Source organism: Notechis scutatus, chromosome 4, assembly GCF_049901735.1.
Source record: "Notechis scutatus isolate UNSWTSFEM ecotype Mainland chromosome 4, rNotScu1.2, whole genome shotgun sequence".
NCBI classification, from domain to species: domain Eukaryota; kingdom Metazoa; phylum Chordata; class Lepidosauria; order Squamata; family Elapidae; genus Notechis; species Notechis scutatus.
The window spans coordinates 99,690,655-99,712,408 of record NC_142012.1 but is presented as its reverse complement, the minus strand read 5'-3'; the positions used below and the strand labels follow the sequence as shown (position 1 = coordinate 99,712,408).

General features: G+C 45.5%; 1 protein-coding gene across 1 annotated transcript; it reads left to right on the top strand.

The window, feature by feature from the left end:
- The first annotated feature begins 1,765 nt into the window (after window positions 1-1,765).
- Window positions 1,766-18,771, top strand: CYP26C1 (cytochrome P450 family 26 subfamily C member 1). The gene is made up of 7 exons (XM_087964206.1): window positions 1,766-1,816; window positions 2,346-2,572; window positions 4,637-4,861; window positions 5,999-6,274; window positions 10,685-10,840; window positions 14,516-15,079; window positions 16,783-18,771. Exons 1-7 carry the CDS (start codon window positions 1,813-1,815, stop codon window positions 17,182-17,184), a joined length of 1,854 nt encoding a protein of 617 aa, XP_087820332.1. The 5' UTR covers window positions 1,766-1,812; the 3' UTR covers window positions 17,185-18,771.
- The last annotated feature ends 2,983 nt before the right edge of the window (window positions 18,772-21,754 follow it).

Genomic DNA, 21,754 nt, shown 5'->3' with positions numbered 1-21,754 from the left:
CCCCGGCCTCCCGCTCTGGCACATGCAGCGGCCCCTTGTGCTGGAGCTCCCAAGAAGCGGATCCCAGCCCGAAAGTGGAAGCTGTGAGAAGCAGAGACCTTCCCGCGGGGGCCATGTGCGAGTTGCAGTCACACACACACACACACAACACACAGCCCACCGCCCCCCGGTTGGCCAGTACGAAGCGAATTCCAGCCGACCGAGACTTCAGATCCCCTCCGCCTTTCTTGCGGCGTAACCGGGAGGAGCGAGCCGGTTGTCCGCCGGGCATCCTTGGAGACCCTTGTCGGGTGATTACACAACTGCGTGAGAAATCAGTAACTACGTGAATTCGTGATCTTGAATTCGTGATCTTGATCAGAGCAACTTGGTTCGCGTGGCGCAGGTAACTGCTAGCCTAGGAGGGATTGAAGGAAGTCATTTCAATTTGCATCGTCAAAATAGATGGGTTCACACAACGCGTTGGGTCAAAAGCTAAACAAACCTCTTGGCCACCCGTCCAATCGCGTGGCTCAACGAAAAGATACGGTCCTCAAGCAAACACACCATCCGCTTTTAGGGGTGGAATGCGAGAATCCAGACAGTTTCTGCAAAGTAAACCTCCATTCGCCAGACTTCCTTTTTTTTGCGAGTTTAAAATCTTGGGGCATTTCGTAACTAGCGATTTACAACCTCTTCTACCCTACCAGCATCGGGGAGTTGTAAAGCTAATTTGGAGGTCGTTATTTTGATGGGCGGACGACCCCCCTAAATGGCTGTAAATCACTCGCTGTGAGGAATGCCTTATTAATTCTGAGAAAGTATCTCCTTTGTAACCTACAAAGGGTACAAGACTGCAATGGAGTATCCTGAAAGCGGACGTGCCCGACACGAATCCTAAATTCTACTTTCCAACCTATCTTTAACTGGAAAACGGGCGACGCTTAAATCGGCTCCTTTTCCCAAGTTCCTTTTCTGAGCCAACTGGTGGGAATTGCGCTCCAACGTCTCTTGGGTTGTAGATTCACTGGCTTTGTAGGGGCGGCTCCCTTTCCTCTAAATTTAGCTGGAAGTCAGACCTCCTAAAGAAATCGGTGGAGCTCAGCTCCCAGTAAGGGATGCGTGGCTTCTTCTTTTAGTCTTGCCCCCTTTGCTGCTGGAGTGGACAGCCTCACATGAAAACATTTCATTTTTAACGTCCGCCCATTAGTGTACCTTCAAAGTGACAATACAGTTATTCTGTCCTATTCTCTCGAATGGGCTGCAAATTTAACCTCCTTCTACCTGGCATTTTCTTCCTCTAAGGAGTTTAGCCTCGCCTAATGGATGTTGGGCTTCGTTCCCCGTAATTGTGGCTAGTAGTGAAGGGAGAGCTTTGGAAGACACGCACGCACACACACACACAGAGCGACCGATCAGCTTGAGAAATGGGAACAGCTCCAGGACAATAGACAAGCGGAGGGTTTGAGCCCCCAGCGAGCCACCTGTGGGGGTGCAGGAGAGTCCGTTCGCCTCCGTGGCTAGAGCTTGCCCTTGACTCGGAGCCGCGGGAAGGAGACGCCGTTGTGGCTTATACCTGGGTGATGCTCCCCCGCTCGCCCAGAAGACGAGATTTCACTCACTCACACACACACCCCGTTCCCCCATCCCCCCTGCCGGACCCTCCCGGGCGCCAATCGCAGCCTTTCCGGGCCCGGCTTTGAATATCAAGCGGCGACGTCATCCGTGAAGGTGGGTCGGCGGAGCTCTATAAAGGCCCAAGCGAAGCCCAATGAAAAACACCGAAGGGAGCAACGAGAGGTTGCGCGGGACTCCGCGGAGCCTCACTCGGTCATGGGTAGGGCATGCGGGGCGGTTCATGGACAGCTGGCTCAAGGGAGGTAGGGAGGGAGGGAAGGAAGAAAGGGAAAGGAGGAAAGGAGGGAGGAAAGGAGGCAAGGAAGGAAGGGAAAGAGGGAGGGAGGAAAGAAGGGAGGAAAGGAAAAAGGGAGGAAAGGAAGGAGAGGAGGACGAGAAAAGGGGCAACAGCTTCGGAGCCTTCAGGCGAGCACCAGGCTGCTCCTTCTGTTGGGCCGAACCGGCTTCCGACGACGCGTCCCGGGAGAAGAGGCGCACGAAGCTCGCGGATAGGAAGCCTGGGTGGGAGCGGGGGAGGAGGAGGAAGGAGGACGCCCGAAGGCTGCCCGGCTGTCCTTTCCGAACCAAGTCCAAACACGCCGGGAGAGCCGGGATTCCGGGCAGCGCCCTCGGACAGGCAGCCTCTCCTTCCAGGCAATGGAAAGGACGGGGAGAAGGGTGCCGCCGCCGCCGCCGCCGCCTTTCTTCCCCCACCTCCGGCTGATTCCTTCCCTCTTCTTCCCCGGCAGCCCAAGCCGGCCAGGTGGCGCAGCCGTCGCGGGGCTCCGGGGACCCGCTGGCTTGGCTGGAAGCCGCGCTGGTGACCGCCGCCGCCGCGGGACTCCTGCTGGTAGCGGCCCGCCACCTCTGGGCGCTGCGTTGGAGGCTGAGCCGGGACCGGGCCAGCGCCCTCCCGTTGCCCAGGGGCTCCATGGGGTGGCCCTTCTTGGGAGAGACGCTGCACTGGCTGATCCAGGTGAGCACCCGCCATCCCCAGCGTTGCCTTGGGGTGGGTGGGTGGGGGAATCCACGAGGCTGGGCTGCCCCAACCTCGCTCCCGTCGGTCCCTTGGCTTTGGGTCAGGCAGAGGGGATTGGCTTAAAAAAAGCTCTTCCCCACCATTGCTGGCCTTGAAGCCGGGAGTTTCCTAGCCGTGAAAGGCCGGAAAAACGCGGCCTTCCGTTTGGAAAGCCTTGCTTGCCGGTGGAAGGCAAGGCACTCTGCACATGCTTTGAGGCAGCTCTCCAAACTTGGGCAACTTGAAGACTTGCGGACTTCAACTCCCAGAATTCCCCAGCCAGCGTAGCTTCTGGTAATAGGGTCTGTTGCTTGAGCACCAACCTTGCAAACTTTAAGCCTGGAGGACTTCAACTCCCAGAATTCCCCAGCCAGCAAAGCTGGCTGGGGAATTCTGGGAGTTGAAGTCCTCCAGGCTTAAAGTTTGCCAAGATGGAGACGCCTGGACTAGAAGACCTCCAAGGTCCCTTCCAGCTCTTTTCTGATGCTCCAGAGCCAGAGCGCAGCTGGCTGGAGAATTCTGGGAGGAGTCCACAAGTCTTCAAGTTGCCCAAGTCTGGGGCATCCTCCATTTTAAAATCTCCACCCGGCGCCCTCCATTTTTCCGCCTTTGGGGAAGAAGACAGCCCCGGTTCCCACCCACGGCAAAAGACTTGTCTGCCCCCCAAAAAAAAAAATTGGTGCAAGGAGGAGAAGGGAGCTCTCGGCCGGCCCCTCCCTCCTTTGGGTTGGATTCTCCTGGCATTTGAACCCCAACCGGCCGGAGGGGGGAGACTTGTGGCCCCTTCAGGCTCCCACTCAGGTGGGCGTCAAAGTCGCCCGCCGCCGGTCACCAACTAAGCCCGGCAGGAGCTGAGCATCCGGGCGATTTTTGGGCGCCAAGAGAAAGAAAGAAGCTGTGCGCTTGCGCAGAGATCGCCTGGGCTTGTCGACCTTTAGCAGCGCAGAAAGGCGCTGCCGATTCCGCCCGACTCCCCGTCTCACTCTCATTCCCTCCCTCTCTCCCTCCCCCCTCCGTCCCCTCTCCCTCTTTGTGTCTCTTTCTCTTGCCCCCTCTGTCTCCCTCCCTTCCTCTCTGTCTCTTTCTCCGTCCCTCCCTGCTCCCCCTTCTTTCTTTCTTTTACCTCCTTCCCTCTCTTTCTCCTTCCCCCTCTCCTCCCTGTCTCTCTTTCTGCCCAATTCTCCCTCCCTCCCTATATCTTTCTTTCCCTCCCTCTCTTTCTCTCTGCCTCCTTCCCCTCTCTCTCTCCGTACCTGTCTTTTCTCTCTCTTTCTCCCTCCCTCCCTCTTTCCCTTTCTATCTCCCTCCCTATGCCTGTCTCTTTCTCTCCCTCCGTCCTTGTCTCTCTTACTCCTTCCTTCTCTCTCCTCCTTGTCTCTCCCTTCCTCCCTGTCTCTTTCCCTCCCTCTCTTTCTCTCTGCCTCCCTTCCTCCCCTCTCTCCATACCTCTCTTCTTCCCTCTCTCTCCTCCTTGTCTCTCTCTCCCTCCCTTGTCTCTTTCTCATTCCCTCCCTCTCTCCCTTCTTCTCTGTCTCTCTTTCCCTTCCTCCCTTTCCCTCCCTCTCTCTCTGCCTCCCATTCTCCCCCTCTCTTCTCTCTCTCCCTCCCTCCCTCCTGCCTCTTTCCCTTAATATCTCCCTCCCTGCCTATGTCTCTCTCTTTATCTCCGTCTCTCTCTCTCTCTCTCCCTCCTTGTCTCTCTTTCTCCTTCCTTCTCTCTCCTACTTCTCTCCCTCCCTCCCTGTCTCTTTCTCTCTCTCTCTGCCTCCCTTCCTCCCCCTCTCTCTGTACCTCTCTTCTTCTCCCTTTCTCCCTCCCTCCCTCCCTGCCTATGTCTCTCTCTTTCTCTCCGACCCTCCCTCCCTCCCTGCTTGTCTCTCTCTTCCCTCTCTCTCCTCCTTGTTTCTCCTTCCCTCCCTCCCTGTCTCTTTCTCTTTCCCTCCCTCCTTCTCTGTCTCTTTCTCTTCCCTCTCTCTCTTCCCCTTCCTCCTCTCCCTCTCCATCTCTCTCCCGACCGAGCAGGGCTCCCACTTTCACAGCTCCCGGCGGCAGCGCTATGGCGCCGTGTTCAAGACGCACCTGCTGGGCAAGCCGGTGGTGCGGGTGAGTGGCGCCGAGAATGTGCGGAAGATCCTGCTGGGCGAGCACCGGCTGGTCAGCGCCCAGTGGCCGCTCAGCACCCAGATCCTGCTGGGCTCCCACACGCTGATCAACGCCCACGCCGAGGTGCACCGGCACAGGAGGAAGGTAAGCGGGGTGGGGTGGGGGTAGTCCTCACGCCAGCGGCTGCTCTTGCAGGGGTGGGGGTAGATCGCAGGGCCTCGGTGAGGCTGGGCATGATGGGCTATGCTCACCCTTATCTGGAGAGTGGCACGTGGGGAGTTTCCCTCTCCCCCCACTTCGGCCAAGCCAGGGGTCTCCAACCTTGGCAACTTGAAACCTGGAGGACTTCAACTCCCAGAATTCCCCAGCCAGAAACTCCTCCAGGCTTCAAATTGCCAAGGTTGGAGACCCCTGACCTGGATGACTCTCCATAGACATTTAACTTACGAATGCATAAATGAACTGAACTGATTGGGGTTGCAAGGCACACACACTAAAGTGCATGGGTTGAAGTCGGGCGTTTAATGCTTCTTAAGATTTGGTTGGCTAGTCCTTAGCTCAGGGTGTTGTAGAGAAACAGCAGCTGAATCCAACCTCTGTGTTGTTTAGGTTGCACATGCATTCAGTTTTCCCCCCCAGGGATAGCTGATTTTTCTTGAGACTGGCTTCCTCAAGGTCACACCCCAGCCTTAACCAAACCAGGAGCAAGATCCACTCAGCTGGGCAGGATTTGTTTCTCTAGAACAGAGATAATTCTGAATTTATAGCCAACCAAATCTGAAGTAGCATTAAATGCCCAACTTCAACCCATGCACTTTAGTGTATGCCTTGCAAACCCAATAAGTTTATTATTATTATTATTATTATTATTATTATTATTATTATTATTATTATTATTATTATTATTATTATTATTGTTGTTATTGTTATTGTTGTTATTGTTGTTATTGTTGTTATTGTTATTGTTGTTATTATTGTTATTGTTGTTATCATCACCATCAGCATTATTATTACTATTATTACTATTACTATTATTACTGTTACCTTTATTGTCAGTGCACAACATGTGTACAATGAGATTGGCTGAGCCTCCCTTCGTGTACCCCCCCAAACACAACTCACAGTGAGGACAGAAGTCCCTCACCCAGTCCCAATCTTATTACACTATGTGACCTTGTTGCACAAGGGGACTCCTGGAGGCCACCCGAGGAATCCCTCCCTTTCACCTGCTGGGCTGCCTCGCTTCCCGTGCTCTGCCTCTCCCTCTCTCTCCGTCCGCAGATCCTGGCCCGCGTCTTCAGCCATGCCGCCCTGGAGGTCTACCTGCCCCCAATCCAGCGCCTGGTCAGCTGGGAACTGCGCGGTTGGCGTCACCGCCCGGGGCCCGTCGCTGTCTACGCCTCAGCCAAGGCTTTGACTTTCCGCATTGCTGTGCGGATCCTGCTGGGCCTCCGGCTGGAAGAGGAGCAGTTTGAGGAGCTTTCCGGGGCCTTCGAGCAATTGGTGGAGAACCTCTTTAGCCTGCCGCTCAACGTCCCCTTCAGTGGATTGAGGAAGGTACCTGAGGGCTGGGAAGGTGGGACACCCACACACACACACACACACCTTTCCTCAATGGCTCTGGAGTTCTACTTAATCAGAATAGAGCTGGAAGGGACCTTGGAGGTCTTCTAGTCCAACCCCCTGCTCAAGCAGGAGACCCCTCACCAGGGACCCCCAAACTTGGCAACTTTGAGACTTGTGGACTTCCAACTCCACAAGTCTTAAAGTTGCCCAAGTTTGGAGAGCTGCCTTATGCATGTGCAGAGTGCCTTGCCTTCCACTGGCAGCAAGACTTCCAAACGGGCAGTGGGTGGGAACCAGGGGTTCTGCCTATAATGTACAAGTCAAGTTTCATATCTGCTCCTCCTCTTGGATATAGTGTAGCTGTTGTTTGCTGCTTTATTCTTTCCAGTGCTTCTTGATCTTCTTGTGAATAGTTTTTTTTTTTTTAATTTTCTTGTTCCTCTTCTTTTCTTTCATCTGTTATAGCTTGCTTGCATCTGATCTTAGCATGCTGATCCTATTTGATCTTTTATTTTGGTACTGCACTCCTTGGCTTTTTTTTCTTCTTTTTTTGCTGATATTGCACGCCAGGTATTCAGTCATAACAGCAGCTGTGCTGTGCATTAGTCGGTTTGTTTCTTGCAATGAGCTGGTTCTTTTGTTTGATGTTACAGTATTGGCACTTTATAATACTTATGTTACTAGCTGATTCTGTAGAGCAAACTTCAATGCAGGCAACTTTATTATGTTGTTTTTGTATCATTCTAGGTGCTCAGTTATTCTTTGCTTTGATTCTTTATAGAGGATTTTGTTCTTTCTGAAAGGTCAGAGTAATGGGTGCCTGGTTTGGGATTGAAAATAATTAAATAGCTATTTGGGCTTCCATTATTGTTGACTCCCCTTGGTTTTCCTTCACGGTTTCAGCTACTTCTGGCAGGGCTTTGATTTCTTTGCCCTTGGAGAACCTTTGCAGTTCTCCCAATTCCACTTCTGTGAAAAGAATGTTTCACATTATTTTCCCTGTTGTTATGGTTTGGCCACACTGTCAGCCAGATGTTTAGACTGGGTTTAGCATTCCAGCTATTGAATCCTTTCCAAGGACCTGGGATAGGAAGATGATGTTGGCTGATGGTGTTACAGACATAATTGCATGATGCAAGCTGTTCCAATAAAGCTGAATTTTGCAATTTTGGTGATTTTGTCAGTGCAGATGATGTTCAAGTGATGCCCCACATGTTTTGGGATTTCACTATTACTATTGGTATTGTCTTTACTTTCTTTTGTCATAGCTGTTCCACTTCTATTTGTTAGGTCGTTGTATTATGTGATTTTCTTCAGTTCTTTTCTATTTTAGTTTTTCTTATAAGCCAATTTGGTCTCTTCTGTATTCACTAAGCCTTGATGTCCTATTGTCCTCCTCCTCCTCCTCCTCCTCCTCTTATTATTGTTATTGCTATTATTGTTACATTTTTTTCATTAAACATGACAGTCAACTGAACATTTAAAAATGTAACACAAATATTGACTGGCTCTGATACGGGTTGCTGCCAGCATCCTAGGTATCAACCAAGTATCATCATCATCATCATCATCATCTCCTTCTTCCCCTTCTCCTTCTTCCTCCTTCCTCCTCCTCCTTCCTCCTCTTCTTCCTCCTCCTCCTCTTCCTCTTCCTCTTCTTATTGTTGTTGTTGTTGTTAATCTTTGGTGAGATTCACAGCTTTTGGGGCTGGTTGGTAGCTCAACAGCTCGAGTCCTAACCAAGGACCTAGGAACTGTTAAGGTAGCATCAGAGGATATAAACTGTTCCAAGTAGGGTGGGTTTTTTTAGAATCAGGGTATTCAATGAGTCTGATAAATTCAGAATTTCCAAATACTGAGGTAGCCCATTGGCTCCAAGGGCTCCAATTACCATTGGGATAACACACGATTTCTTTTTCCAAAGTAGCTCAACTTCAGCTTGTAAGTCCTGGTACTTCTGTGATTTTTTTCTTGCTGCTTGTCTTCAATTCGTGCATTGCCAGGTATTGCAATGGCAATGAACCAAACCTTTTTCTTTTCAACTATTGTTATGTCAGGTGTGTTGTGGGCCAAGTGCCTGTCAGTCTGAATTCTGAAGTCCCACAAGATCTTGATTTTTTCATTCTCCAGAACCTTCTCAACCTGATGTTCCCAGTAGTTGTTACTATACTCAAATCCAAACTTTTGGCGCAGTTTCCAGTGAATGGTTTTAGCAATTCGGTTATGGCATTCTAGATAGTCAGTTTGTGAAATTTTGCTGCACCCACTGATTAAATGGTTGTTGTTATTAGTATTATTATTATTTTTATTATGTTCCATTCCTGTTCTAATCTATAGCTTAATTAGGATAGGATCTGCTTTGGGCTATTTGTATGCCACTCTCTTTCCATAGTTTCCCAATCCTCCCACCCCTATTATTGGAATGTGGGTAAAGCCCAGTTCAGAAAGGAAATCCAAACAACAGTTCATATACCATTCAGGCTGCAATGCTGTGATGGCTGGTTGTTTCGTGGTGATTCCAACATCCTGAAAGAGAATGGCAAAAAAATAATAATCATCTTGTTTATTGGGATTGGCACGATTGCAAATTAGGACACCACTATTTGCAGTAATTTAGAACAGATGCAATACAGGCAGGATAAGCCGATGCCACAAGGACAACAAATTTTGCCCGGGCACTTGTGCTAACCTTAAGAGAGGCAGAGCGTGGAGAAAGCTTACGGAAACCACATCAGCTTTTTGTCACAGGACCACAACTTGTGAAATAAGGACGTTCTGCCCAGGTTACCTAATTCAGCAGTGGCTTTATGTGAAAGGAGTGGTCTTGAAGGCCAAAGCCACAGCATCTTTCATTTCTATTTTTTTGTAAGGGAAGTAATAAAATAATTTGATTTGATTTGAATGAACCTTTCATGCAGAAGCTCAAACCTGTCTATATAATACACTCTTTCAATTTCCCCACTGAACTTGACTGACTGGGCTGTGTTCACAAGACATTATGACCCAATGTGAATTTAGTCATGGTCTAATCAGCTAATTTGGATTGACACACTATAAAAGCATGATGTGTTGGGTTTGTCACAAAGGGCTTAGTGAGCTAATTTATGTTCCGGGGTGTCAGTGGCGATGACTTGCCCAATTCACCCACTAAGTTTCCATGGCTGTCAATAAACCTGAAACTGTGTCTCTTGATCTTCATCTACACTTAGGTTAGCCTTCAGCAAATTATGGGAACAAAGCCACAAGCTCTCTTGATCTATCCACGACCCAAAGAGACTAGTTCTTCAGTTCTTTTGTAGCATCATTTATCTCAGGAGAACATTCAGTAAGACTTCATTTGCTTATTTTGTGCCTTCAAGTCAGAATTGACTCCTTGTGACTGCCTGGACTAGTCTAGCTAGTCTTGTTTTCTTGGCAAGATTTCATAAGTGGTTTGCCATTGCCTGCTTCCTAGGGCTAATAGGGAGTGACTGGCCCGAGTGACAAAGCCAGCTTGCTTTGTGCCAAAGGTGGAACTAGAACTCAGGGTCTCACAGTTTCTTGCCTCTAACAGGGCTTAGTTGTTTTCCTCAGCCAAAAGAAAAAAAGCAAACCCCTCTAGCTAACTTGAGCTTTTACTACTTGGAGAAGGCAATTGTCACGTCCCTGTTAGAATCTTACTCCAAGGGAGAGGAGGAACAGCCTACAGGGAGTGGGAGTGTGGCTTCAGAAGTTGTGGAGGAAACTGGGGAAGGGCACCGGCCAGCTGGGTATTCAGAGGAAGACCCAGGCCCATCCCCTTTTCATCCTAGGGAGGACCGGATAAGGGAGAAACGTGAATGGAATGGTCTACAGGGGAAGAAAGGGCCTTGATCCCCTTCATGGGCTGCAGCTGTGAGGACTGTTTAAAAGGACAAACTGCGCATGGGCTAGTGCTGGAAGCAAATCGTGAAAATATTTCTAGTCTGTCCGTTCTTACCTGACTTCTGGTGTCCTTCCCAGTGTGTGTATTTCGATATCTGTGGACGTCTTCAAGCCCTTATCCTGCCTTGTCTTATTAATTCTTCAGTGTGGTTTGTGTTGTTGTTTTTTTTCTATTTATAATTTATATGTATTTTGAGTTTGAACGGAAGTTCTTCCTTTTCGCAACTGTTTGTGGGGGAGTTTTTTCTCCAGTCAATGATAATTGGACCTTTAAAGCCAAGTTGAAGGAATTACAGGGACTTCACCTGTTTTTGTGACTTTGTTGCTTTTGTATCCCACCCTGGGTCATCACAGCAATATAAATAAAGTTCTGGAACTTTCTAAGCAGTCCACTGCTTTCTTCCTGGAACCTCAAGGTGTTCCTTTTTTCGGAATGAGTTTCTGAATCTGAACCAGCTTTCTGTGCTCTTTATCTCTGAACCACCTTCTGTTCCCCAGGGCATAAAGGCTCGGGATTTGTTACATACTTATATGGAAAAAGCCATCTTGGAGAAACTGCAGAGAAAAGACCCTGACGCCCATCGCGATGCCCTAGATTTTATCATCAACAGCGCCAAAGAACACGGCCAAGATTTCACTATGCAGGAATTGAAGGTGAGGATTTTTATGCTCCTGGGAGGGGTTAGTGGTTTCATGCAGGATTTGACAGTAGCCCCTGTTGGAAGATGGTGTCGCAGCTGGTGTGATTTTGCAGGATGTCTGGGTGGAAATATCTTGAATGATACTAGGGATTCCATGGTCAGTTGTCCCAGGGTACCGTAGCTTCCTAGAATACAAAGATTTGTCAGCAGTTGGTTTGTGTGTGAATAGAATAGAATAGAAAATAGAATAGAATAGAATAGAATAGAATAGAATAGAATAGAATAGCTGGAAGGGACCTTGGAGGTCTTCTAGTCCAGCCCCCTGCTTAGGCAAGAAACCCTATATCATTTCAGACAAATGGTTATCCAATTTCTTCTTAAAAACTTCCAGTGTTGGAGCATTCACAACTTCTGGAGGCACACACACACACACACACAGACAGCACCTGATTGAGGCTTTAGAGACCATACAGGTAGCCTTCATTTTCTGACTGCAATGTGACCATGACCTGTGACTTCCTGCTTGGTTCCCCATTGACTTAAGGGAAACTGGCTGTGAAAGTTGCAAATGGCAATCACATGAAAGAAGGTTGCTGCAACCATCATAAATGCACACCGGTTGCCAAGCCATCAAATTTCTATCACATGACTGTTATGATACTACCATAGCTGCATTTGGAAGGACCAGTCATAAATCTCTTTTCCGCCACTGTTGTAACTTTGGTCACTGAATAACTAGTCAGTAAGTGGAGGACTACCTGTATACCTATTTTGCTTTATTCTGCATTCTGCTAGCATGAGTAGCAATAACCTGGCTCAAATAGCAGAAAGTCAACTTGATCTTGTGCCATTCAATCCAGGGCATATTTTCTAAACTGTTTTAACCTCAGTGAGCTCTGTTTCTGCGAGGAATAATGGCTATTTAAATAAATGTGGAAATGCTATAAATGCTATGAAATATGTAAAGCTTTGATTTTGAGATTTGATTAAATCTCCTAATTGAATTGAGTTTCTGAACTAAATTGGAAAGTCATATAGAATCGTCTAATCCAATGCCTTTGAACTGACTCAATGTGACAAAACAACAACAACAGGTAAATGGTGTGAATTGAATTGGGTTGGAGCTAATCCATACCCTCTAATACTAGGTTACATCCAGATTAGACTACTATCATGCACTCTACTTGGAAATTTTCCTGAGGTAATTCAGTTAGTACTGGATATAGTGTGGGGGGAAAAAAATCCCAAAGACTTTTGCTCTTATGGTTTCTATTCTTCTCACTCACACTGGCTATTTCTTTTTGAGCCCTGATTGAAGGTGTTCCTGTCAAATGTTGATGCTGAAATGCAAGCCAATCAGTATTGTTCCTTCCAAATATCTTCAACTTCATCTACATACCCAGACACACAATGCCACAAAAATCCTCTCTTGTTCTTGTTTTTCTCCTCTTCTGCCTTCATCCTTAAGTACTTTAAAGGAAGGGAAAGAAAGAGAAGGGGGGAGAAAGGAAAATTGAGGGGACTTTGGAAGAAGTTCAGAGAAGAGCAACTAAGGTGATCAAAGGCCTATAAACTAAACCATATGAAGAAGGGCTGCAGGTTTTGGGTCTGGCTAGTCTGAAGAAAAGAAGAATTAGGAGTGACATGATAGCAGTATTCCAATATTTGAGAGGCTGCCACAAAGAAGAAGGGGTCAAATTATTCTCCAAAGCACCAGAGGGCAGGACAAGGAATAATGGATGGAAACTAATCAAAGCGAGAAGCAACCTGGAATTAAGGAGAACCTTCCAAACAGTGAGGAAAATTAAACAGTGGGTTGCCTTCATAAATCATGGGTGCTCCATCACTGAAGGTTTTTAAGAAGAGACCGGACAATCACTTGTCTGGGATGGTATAGGTTCCCTGCTTGATTGAGCAGGGGGCTGGACTAGAAGACCTCCAGATTCTATTCTATTCTATTCTATTCTATTCTATTCTATTTCTATTTCTATTTCTATTTCTATTTCTATTTCTATTTCTATTTCTATTTTTATTATTTCTATTTCTATTATTTCTATTTCTATTATTTCTATTTCTATTCCTATTCCTATTCCTATTCCATTCCATTCCATTCCTTTCTATTTCTATTTCTATTTCTATTTCTATTCTATTTCTATTCTATTTCTATTCTACTCTATTCTACTCTATTCTATTCTATTCTACTCTACTCTACTCTACTCTACTCTACTCTACTCTACCCTACCCTACCCTACCCTACCCTACCCTACCCAACTCCCATCCTATCCCATCCTTTTGGATTGTCCTGGCACAGTTCATGAATATATATACAGAAATGCAAGAAAAAACGTAGATGTGTGCATGTACACACACACACACGCGCGCACACATACACAAATGTAAGTCCCCGCCAAAGTCCAGCAAGTGTTCAAGTGAAGTCCCAAGGAGCTAAATGTTGCAGAAGGTTCATCAGGCAGTCTAGGTCCAGAATTAAAAATAATGAAGTTTCAAACCAAGGCGCACATGATGGAATCTGGGTAAAGAAGCAGTCGCTGCCAACAAAGAGGCTTGAGTCTGCTGCTCGTCTTAAATAGAAGCAAACCCAGTGTGGCTTGTTAGGAAGGGGAAGGGCTCCTTTCTTGCAAGGAGCCTTAAAGAGCAGCTTTCCTCTGCTGCTCTAGACAGAGGGAACCCTTGCGGGAGTCAGGGTGTGTTGTGGTTAGCCGGCAGCAGGTGCGGACGGCTGAGGAGAGCAAGGACTCAGATGAGGGGCCAGGACCATCAGGGAGTGGACTGCTGCCTTCAGAGATTGTGGGGGCTGGCAGCAGTGATGAGGAGGTTCCCGAGGAGCCTGTGCCAAGTGCACATGCACGAAGGATTGCTTGGAGGAAAGAGCATCTGCAGCAGCACAGGCGACTCAGGAGTAAGGCTGCAAGGTAATGGCCCCTCCCTCAAGAGGATACAAGCCAGGTTTGAAAAAACGTTCTTTGCAGAAAGGAAAGAAGCTCTAAGGATCCAGCATTATGTGTAGAGACTCTGGCTTATCTGAATAATTCTGTCAAGACTTTTCTGGTTGGACTAATTGGCTGCAAGCCATCTTTTATCTCTACAAAGAAGTTTATTTGTAGATTAAAGCTGTGGAGGTTTGAGTTGCTGAGTTTGTTTTGAGATTTTCTTGCTGGTAACAGGGTTGGGTCAGAACAGGGTGATAGTATTTGCAGCTCAGTCTCCTCATCTCCAGAGACTGGTAGCAACTACTGTCTACTCCTTGCAGCTCCTTGGGCAGTGGCTCATCCAGCAACTTGAATCGGCTGCTCATTGTTGAGCTGGCCATGATAAGTACAGGAAATGTGGTGAGAATATTGCCAAGGGCCTTCAGAGCACCAACGTTTTGATACGTGTTCAACAGCAACTCCTAGAATCCTCAAAAGTCTTGATCCAGATTTTTAAGTTAGCATTTTTTCCTGTAAAAGACTGAGTAACATCTAATTTAAATTCTGATCTCAAGGTATCTGAGAAAGGACAAGAAACATTCAGTTTATTAATAGCATGCACAATTTATTTATTTGTTAAGTTTATTTAAGTTTATAGATGATATAACAGATACAATAATGATAGATAGTCCCATCTCTAACCCTATAATAAGAGGAACACTCTTCTAATTCCTATATCTCCATGGCTTGCCTTACAGGAATCTGCAATTGAACTAATATTTGCAGCTTTCTTCACCACTGCCAGCGCCACTACTTCTATGATCTTACTCTTATTGAAACACCCGTTGGTCATAAAAAAGATCCAGCTGGAACTGGCCTCCAATGGACTCACTGGGCAGTGTCAGTGCTTTGGAGCTGAGGATTTTCTAACAAAATACCCGTCTGGCCAAAAAACTTTGCCTGCACATGAGAAGGAAAAGAAAGAGGGTGACTCCAACGTGCCTCTTCCACCCAGATTGGGAAGAGAACAAGGGCGAGAGACCACGATGGAAGAAAAAGGACCTAATATAAACATCATGGCTAAAGGGTCCCAGGATATTGTCCATGGAACTACAAATGGTCCTAGCTCATTGTCCAGGCTGGAAGAAACAGGCCAGTTCTTTAGCAGTCTGGAAAGATCTGAGTATTGTTGCCACCCTTACTTGACCCTGGAGAAGTTGAATCATCTGCGCTACTTGGACTGTGTCATTAAAGAAGTTCTCCGTTTGCTGCCCCCAGTATCTGGAGGGTATAGGACAGCCTTACAAACCTTTGAGCTAGATGTGAGTTGAGTGGCTTGCTCTCTAACCTTTTGGGGGAAGTGTGAAGAACTTGGGTTTACCTGGATTTTAGAAGGCTAGGCTGAGTATTTTACATGGGGACCCAGAAAGAACACTTTTTGGTTCCTAGTAATTCCAAGAGCTTTTTCTGTTTAGAGCCAGAAGATATGCGAGGAATCTATGGGCCATTTGTAGGAAGGTGAGCTTTTGGGATATGGGAAAAGATATCTCACATGAACTGTAAGTACTGTAACCAGGGATGGTAAACAAGATCCCAAGTCCTGGGTAGTGGACTGTGATAATGAGTGATGAAGTTTGTGAAGCAAAGTTGTTAGAGTTTGTTGCAGAAATCACATCCAGAAAGCACACACAGATAACTGATTCAGCAGGATTCATTAACTTCTTTATACACATGAAGTAAATTTACAATACCAACAGCAGATTCTTCCACTGTGACAGCAGTTACAGGGCAAAACACAAGCAGAGGAGAGAACAGCAGAGAACAGTTTCAGTTTTGATTCAGAGCTGCAGGCAAGTTTGCAGCTTCAAAGCTCAGAGCTTAATACAGAACCATGTCCAGGGTCCTTCCAGTTTCAGTTTCCAAAGAGTCCCCATTGGCTGACTTAGTTGCTATGCCTATTCATTGGTTGACCTTGTTACCATGTCTCTGCCAGTTCATGAATATTCTGACAAAAGTCAAGTAGAAAGATTGTCCGAGCACAAATTTGTATGCTGGTCTCTGATTCAGTTTCTGGCATCACTATTTTAGCAATGGAAAGAAATACTGCTTCAAATGCTGGAGGAGCTGCTATCAGATCCTGTCAGCGAGCAAGATGGATCAATGGCCTAATTTGATAGAATCCAGAGAACTGCATATTTTTCATCAGAAGATTGAGAAATGGAGAGAGAAGTCAAGACAAATGCTTCATTTAGATCACCAAAATGATTGTGCCCATTGGGCAAAATTTAGGAAGAATTTCTGTTACGGTTTGGTGTAATGATTAAAGGCACTGGGTTAGAAGCCAAAGGATTGTGGCTACTCCTACCTCAGTTCTAAAGCCAGGGGGGTGACTTTGGGCCAGTCCCTTTCTCTCCATCCTAGGTAGGTCAGCACAAGCCAGTTTCAAAAATGTTGCAATGAGAACTACTAGAACTTGTCCCAGAAGTCAACATTGATCCATAGCATGAAAAAGAGGGGAGGGAACAATATAACGGCTAGTTACAATTGCTCTGATCTGAATGGCACTTGGAACAGCCATGCCAAGGTAGTACTACTATTATGGCCATAAATATCTCAGTTCATGGGCATTATATTTTTTACTAACTGTGAAATACTGATATTTTTTAAATAAACAGGTTCCCATGTTCCTTGACCTAAAGCAGCATTCAGACACACACATGGTCTATTCATGAATTTTTCTCTCTGCTGTTTAGTCTGAAATGGCAGCACTTTGTAGCAGAAAATCCACATTTTAAAATGTATATATTGTTTTTTTGTAGAGTGTCAGTAATATTTTTGAAGTTAGCCTGTCTAAGCACATCGGACAGTGGACAAAGTGAGGCTCGTGTTGTCTCTCCAAAAGATTGGACCACACTGTTGTGAATGTTTGTGAATGTTTGCTCACCCTTTCAGACAGGTTTCATCTGTCTGGCTGCTGTCTGTGGTGCTGATCTTGTTCCATCTCTCCTTCCCTTCTTCCTTAAAGGGCTACCAGATTCCGAAGGGTTGGAGTGTGATGTATAGTATTCGAGATACACACGAGACTGCCAGCATCTACCAGAGTCCCCCCGATACTTTTGATCCAGAGAGGTTTTGGGTATCGCCGGAAGATCAGGAGGAGCACAAAACTTCAGCCTCCTTCCGGTTTCACTACATTCCCTTTGGTGGCGGAGTCCGCAATTGCATAGGCAAAGAACTGGCCAAGGCGATTCTCAAGATGCTTGCCATTGAATTGGTCAGCACAGCCAGCTGGGAATTGGCCACAGCTCATTTCCCCAAAATGCAGACCGTGCCTATTGTGCACCCTGTAGACGATCTTCAAGTCTATTTCCATTCTCTGAAGGCTGGCCATGAAAGCAGCAGTGGAACAGGCAAAGTCAACGCCTGAATGCATAGACATCTCCATTACATCTCTAGTTTAGGAATAGACTAAGACAGGCCTCTGGGGCAAAACACCACTTTCCTTTCAGTGCAAGCCCCTTCAACCTGCCTCTTTGTTTTGGAGTAAGAGAAAAGGATGGACTCACTGCACTCTCCCTTAAAGGCCTGTGAATTTGTTCTTTGGACAGATATATGCATCAGTTGGTCTCTCATCTTTAGTTGCATTTTTTGTTTGGTAACAAAGTGCATAACCACTTTGTATTGTGGTTAAGAGGAGAGTTACGCCAAAGAGAAATGTCTTGGGAAAAAGTGGTGATGTTAGTTCTACACGAGGATTAAGGATATGTAGCTCAAAATTGGATGCAGTGAAAATGTTGGGAATCCATGATCTAGTCTGCCCTATGGAGTTTCTTCAGGACCCCTCACAACTTTTGAACAAGACTGCTGCTCCATTGCTTCCTTACAAGGTGGCTCTGCTTTATTCCTGATGGGAGGGAACCTTCATAGCTGTGCTGCCTTAAGCATGGAAAATGTTCCAAGTACAATTCAGAAGGGCCATCAGAAAGGAAAGGGACTGACAAAGCAAGAACCAACAAAAGAAACGGAATATCAAATAGATCAGGAACGGACTTTGCTTCAGGATGTGCTTTTTGTATGTTGTAGACAATGAATGTAACCACGTTCTGCATTGTAAAGAAGACGACAAGATAGGTCTGGAACAGATTTATCTTCCAGTTTCTGTTATGACTCCCAAAGTACAGTATTAATGGGCGTGACTCGCAGTGGCTCTCCGTGGTTTCAGCTTGGAGTCTTTCCTAGATGGAGACAGATGGAGATGAACAGGAGACATTGTGCTTCTATGGCACATGTACAATTGAACTGTGAGCCGCCTTGATCATGACACAAAAGCCTCACTCTATTTTAATTAAGCAAGCTACTCGTGGGTTAGGGTACCACGTTGTCAAGCAAACTATGGATGTAATGCCTTAGGTCTGGTTTATAATCTTACGTACTTTTTTATTCTTTCTCCTTTGGGTCCTGCAAAATGAAAAGCATTATAGTTGAAGGGATAAGAGGTGGTTCATTTCTGAGATTTGACCTGGAATGGCTTACTGACGTATCCAGTTTCCAAAGGGGTAGCTATATTAGCTCTTGTAGTAAGAATGAGCGAGAGTCTTATAAAAGACTTAACATGATTTCTTATAGCATGTGCAGTTATGGATTAGTTGTGGATGTATTGCCACCTGTGCATATGTGTGATAAATCAAGGTTAATTCCATGCATCTGATGATGTCTCTAGGATGTAAATTAAGCCAGGGTAGGGAACTTAGATTCCTCAAATGTTGTTCAGCTGTCTGTGAGCCCAAACCATCAAGGCCTGTGGTGAGGGATCCTGGGAATCCTAGTTCAGCAAAACCTAGTTCCCCACTCCTGCTTACATTGTACTGAAATGTTTAGCCTTTCAATTTGCTGCCTTGTAAGATATGTTGAGGTTTTAATCACTAGCATTTTTAACCAGCAACTAGAATTTTTGTGGGATTGTATATTTGAGGAAGACCAATTTGGGGGAAAAATAAAATTACCATTAATACCTATATCAATCCTCTCTTTACAGTTTAAGAAAGCACTTTGTAATTCCTGCAGAATGACACGTACTTCTCTTGAGCTAGGCTAAGAATTGGCTTTAAAAAGCTATGGGGAGCATTATTACAGAAGAAGTGCACTGTGTGTGGATAATTCCTCTCTCTGATCCAGATGGTGGGGACTTGCCAAGAAATGGGCTTTCAATCACAAGTTGCCAAGGAAAGGTTATTGCTTTTCTAAAAAAAACTGCAGCAGGTGGAAGATAGAGAGACTTAGAGCATTGAGCAAAAGTTGGCCAAAGCTTCTAGAAAATATGATTGACAGCAGGCTAAGATAATGCAAATGATAACATTGGTTTGGAGAGCTGTATCCACTTGACTTGCAACCAGATCACCTGGAGATTGGGTAGGCATTGGGTAAACCCAAATAAAGACAAATCAGAAACTCAGTTGTAATACAAGCCCCCAATGCTAGGAATTCTTTGAGACCTAAATGTAAGAATTTGATATAGCAAGGAGAAAGTTAGGCTCAAATTATTGTTTCACCTCTCCATATGCAGCATTTTTCTGTGTGTGTCTGTGTGTGTGTTTTATATAGATGGTTTTTCACTGTGTGAGCTCCACCTACTTGTGAGAATGATGTGGTGCAGCTCAAACACAGCTTTTTAGATTAACCTCAGCTTTCTACATGGTGGGTTGGATTCAAACTCACATTATGCCATTGTGCTGATAATGGATGAGAATTATAGCCGGCTGTGCCTGTCTTAAAGTGGGTGCATATCATCAAAAGGAATATCCTTGAACAGCATGTTTAATGCCCCAGACCATTATTTGACCTTCTCTTTGCCCTTCCAACTTACCAAAACCAAGTTGTTGACCTCTTGAAAATCAGCAATAGGTTTTTCTGCCTTTTATTTATTTTTTAAATGAACCCAGTTGCATGATATTGCTATATCTACTTGGTGTCATCTGCGACAACCATTATCCAGCACAGCTCCTGATCAGCAAAAGTTGCTCCTCCTGTCACACAAGTGTAGGGATGCATCAGATGGATTGTGATAATGGTGTATTTCAGCTACCCTTTCTTGGTCACCAGAGTGCCAAAATTTTAATTATCACTATCCAGAATAACTCTGCTGTAGGCAACTTGTCACTAAAGAAAATTCCTATAAAAGATGTGGGAGAAAAGGTCTTTCAGAAATAAATCCGGCCAAAACTTCCTTTTTGCTCTGCATTTAATTTAAGATATTTATTGCCTGGTGCAAAGCCTGATAGAGGAAATGGCTCTCTGCTAAATTGTTGGCCAGAGAAATATTAAACCTGAGGAGAGATCAGAATCCAAAGGAGTGGAGCTTCGGGATTGTGCTGTTTTTCCTCAAATAGAGCTGAAGGCTTTTCTAAACCAAGAGCTGTCTGGTGGGACATGCTGCCAAATACTTAAACACCTCACCCTGTGAACTGTAATGCCAAGAGATTGAGAGCTGGATATCCCATTAACGTAGTCCATTGATGTTGCAAAGTAACAGCAATTTATTCAGCAATTACCTTACTGAACATTGGAAAAGCTGCCCTTTAATTTATGTCGTCATTTAAACAAAAAGAAGTAAGGCAGATATATTTGCCCTGCTGCATGGACATGGAACTCAAAGATAACCTCAAGCAGCTAAAACAACAAAATTAAATATCTGGAAGGTGTAGCATCTGCAGAAGGTATTGGGTATGTTTTAAAGGGGTGGGGGGAAAGGCTGGAGTTTGTAGAGCACCACCTAGAGGGTTGGAGGGGAAGGATACCCAAATAGCTTCTTGGCATCTAAATTGGATTTTCCACCAACTGTCTTTCCAATGTTTTAAACAGCATTTTTCATCACCCCTAAGTTAGTCCTTTAGAACATGTTCTTTTAACTGACTACAGTGTTTCAATAGTTTAGAGAGTGCCAGTGGTAAAACCTTGCTCATGTTTCTGCTATTTCTTATTTTAGAAAGCCAGGTTGGTGTAGTGGTTAAAGCATCAGGCTAGAAATTATGAGATCTAGTCCTATCTCAAGAGACAGAGCTAGCAGTGTGACCATGGGCCATTCACTCTCCCCAGGCCTTAGGAAGGGAGGGGGAAAAAAACTACTGAAAAAACATGCCAAGGAAACTGCATGGACCCATCCAGGTCTCTGATAATCAGATACGATTGAATTAGGGTGGGGAGGGGGAAGAGATTCTTTTGCTAATTGAAATCTTCCTTTAATTCAAAATTAAATTTGGAAAATTGGAAGCTCTGGCCATGAGCATCCTGCATGTGGAACTAAGCTATTCCCAATAAGCATTCAGATCAGCTGCTTAGAGAACTCTCAATAGGTATCATCACCTGAGTGGACAGAATTGTACCCAAACTATGTGTCTGGACTGGCATTGCTTCAGCAATTAATGTTTAATTTGTTATTTTGCCCACTCAAGGTATCAGCTGTGTGCAAAGTGGTGCTTTTGTGCCCCTGTTCCTCTCACTCCTCCAAGTAGAGAGATGTACTGGCTTTTCCTCAAAACAGGAAATATGAAATTATCCTCTTGTCCCTGAACTGGATGGACTTGGTTGTGTGATGTGTCTACAAATCTGTCCATAAAGAAATGTTGCATGTCAAAAAGAGGCAGTTTCAGTTGCATGCTCATGTCCACCATCTTGAATTTTTTTACATGCCTGTCCACAAGAGGGCGCCTCGTGGCAGGGGAAGCCTTGTTTATCTATGTAGCAACTGTCATCATTTTTTATTAATCTTACCGCAATTTTACTTTAATTTAAAAAAAAATCAATAGACATGAAATGCATTGGGTACACAGTTAAGCCATATTCTTTTAGGGGCTTCCTAAAACACGAGCAATCTTTGAAGAACAGTTGCCCTGATGCAGATATATTTGCAGGGAACCGGAACATGTAAAGACTTCAAATTCTCTTCCAAATTATCTGTAATGAATATGGTTATATTTAGGAGGTTTGCAGGAAAAGTAGAC

Coding starts and splice junctions, on each gene's coding strand:
- CYP26C1 (XM_087964206.1), top strand. Junction 2,573..4,636: donor CGCTGCACTGGCTGATCCAG/GTGAGCACCCGC, acceptor CCGACCGAGCAG/GGCTCCCACTTTCACAGCTC. Junction 6,275..10,684: donor CCTTCAGTGGATTGAGGAAG/GTACCTGAGGGC, acceptor TCTGTTCCCCAG/GGCATAAAGGCTCGGGATTT.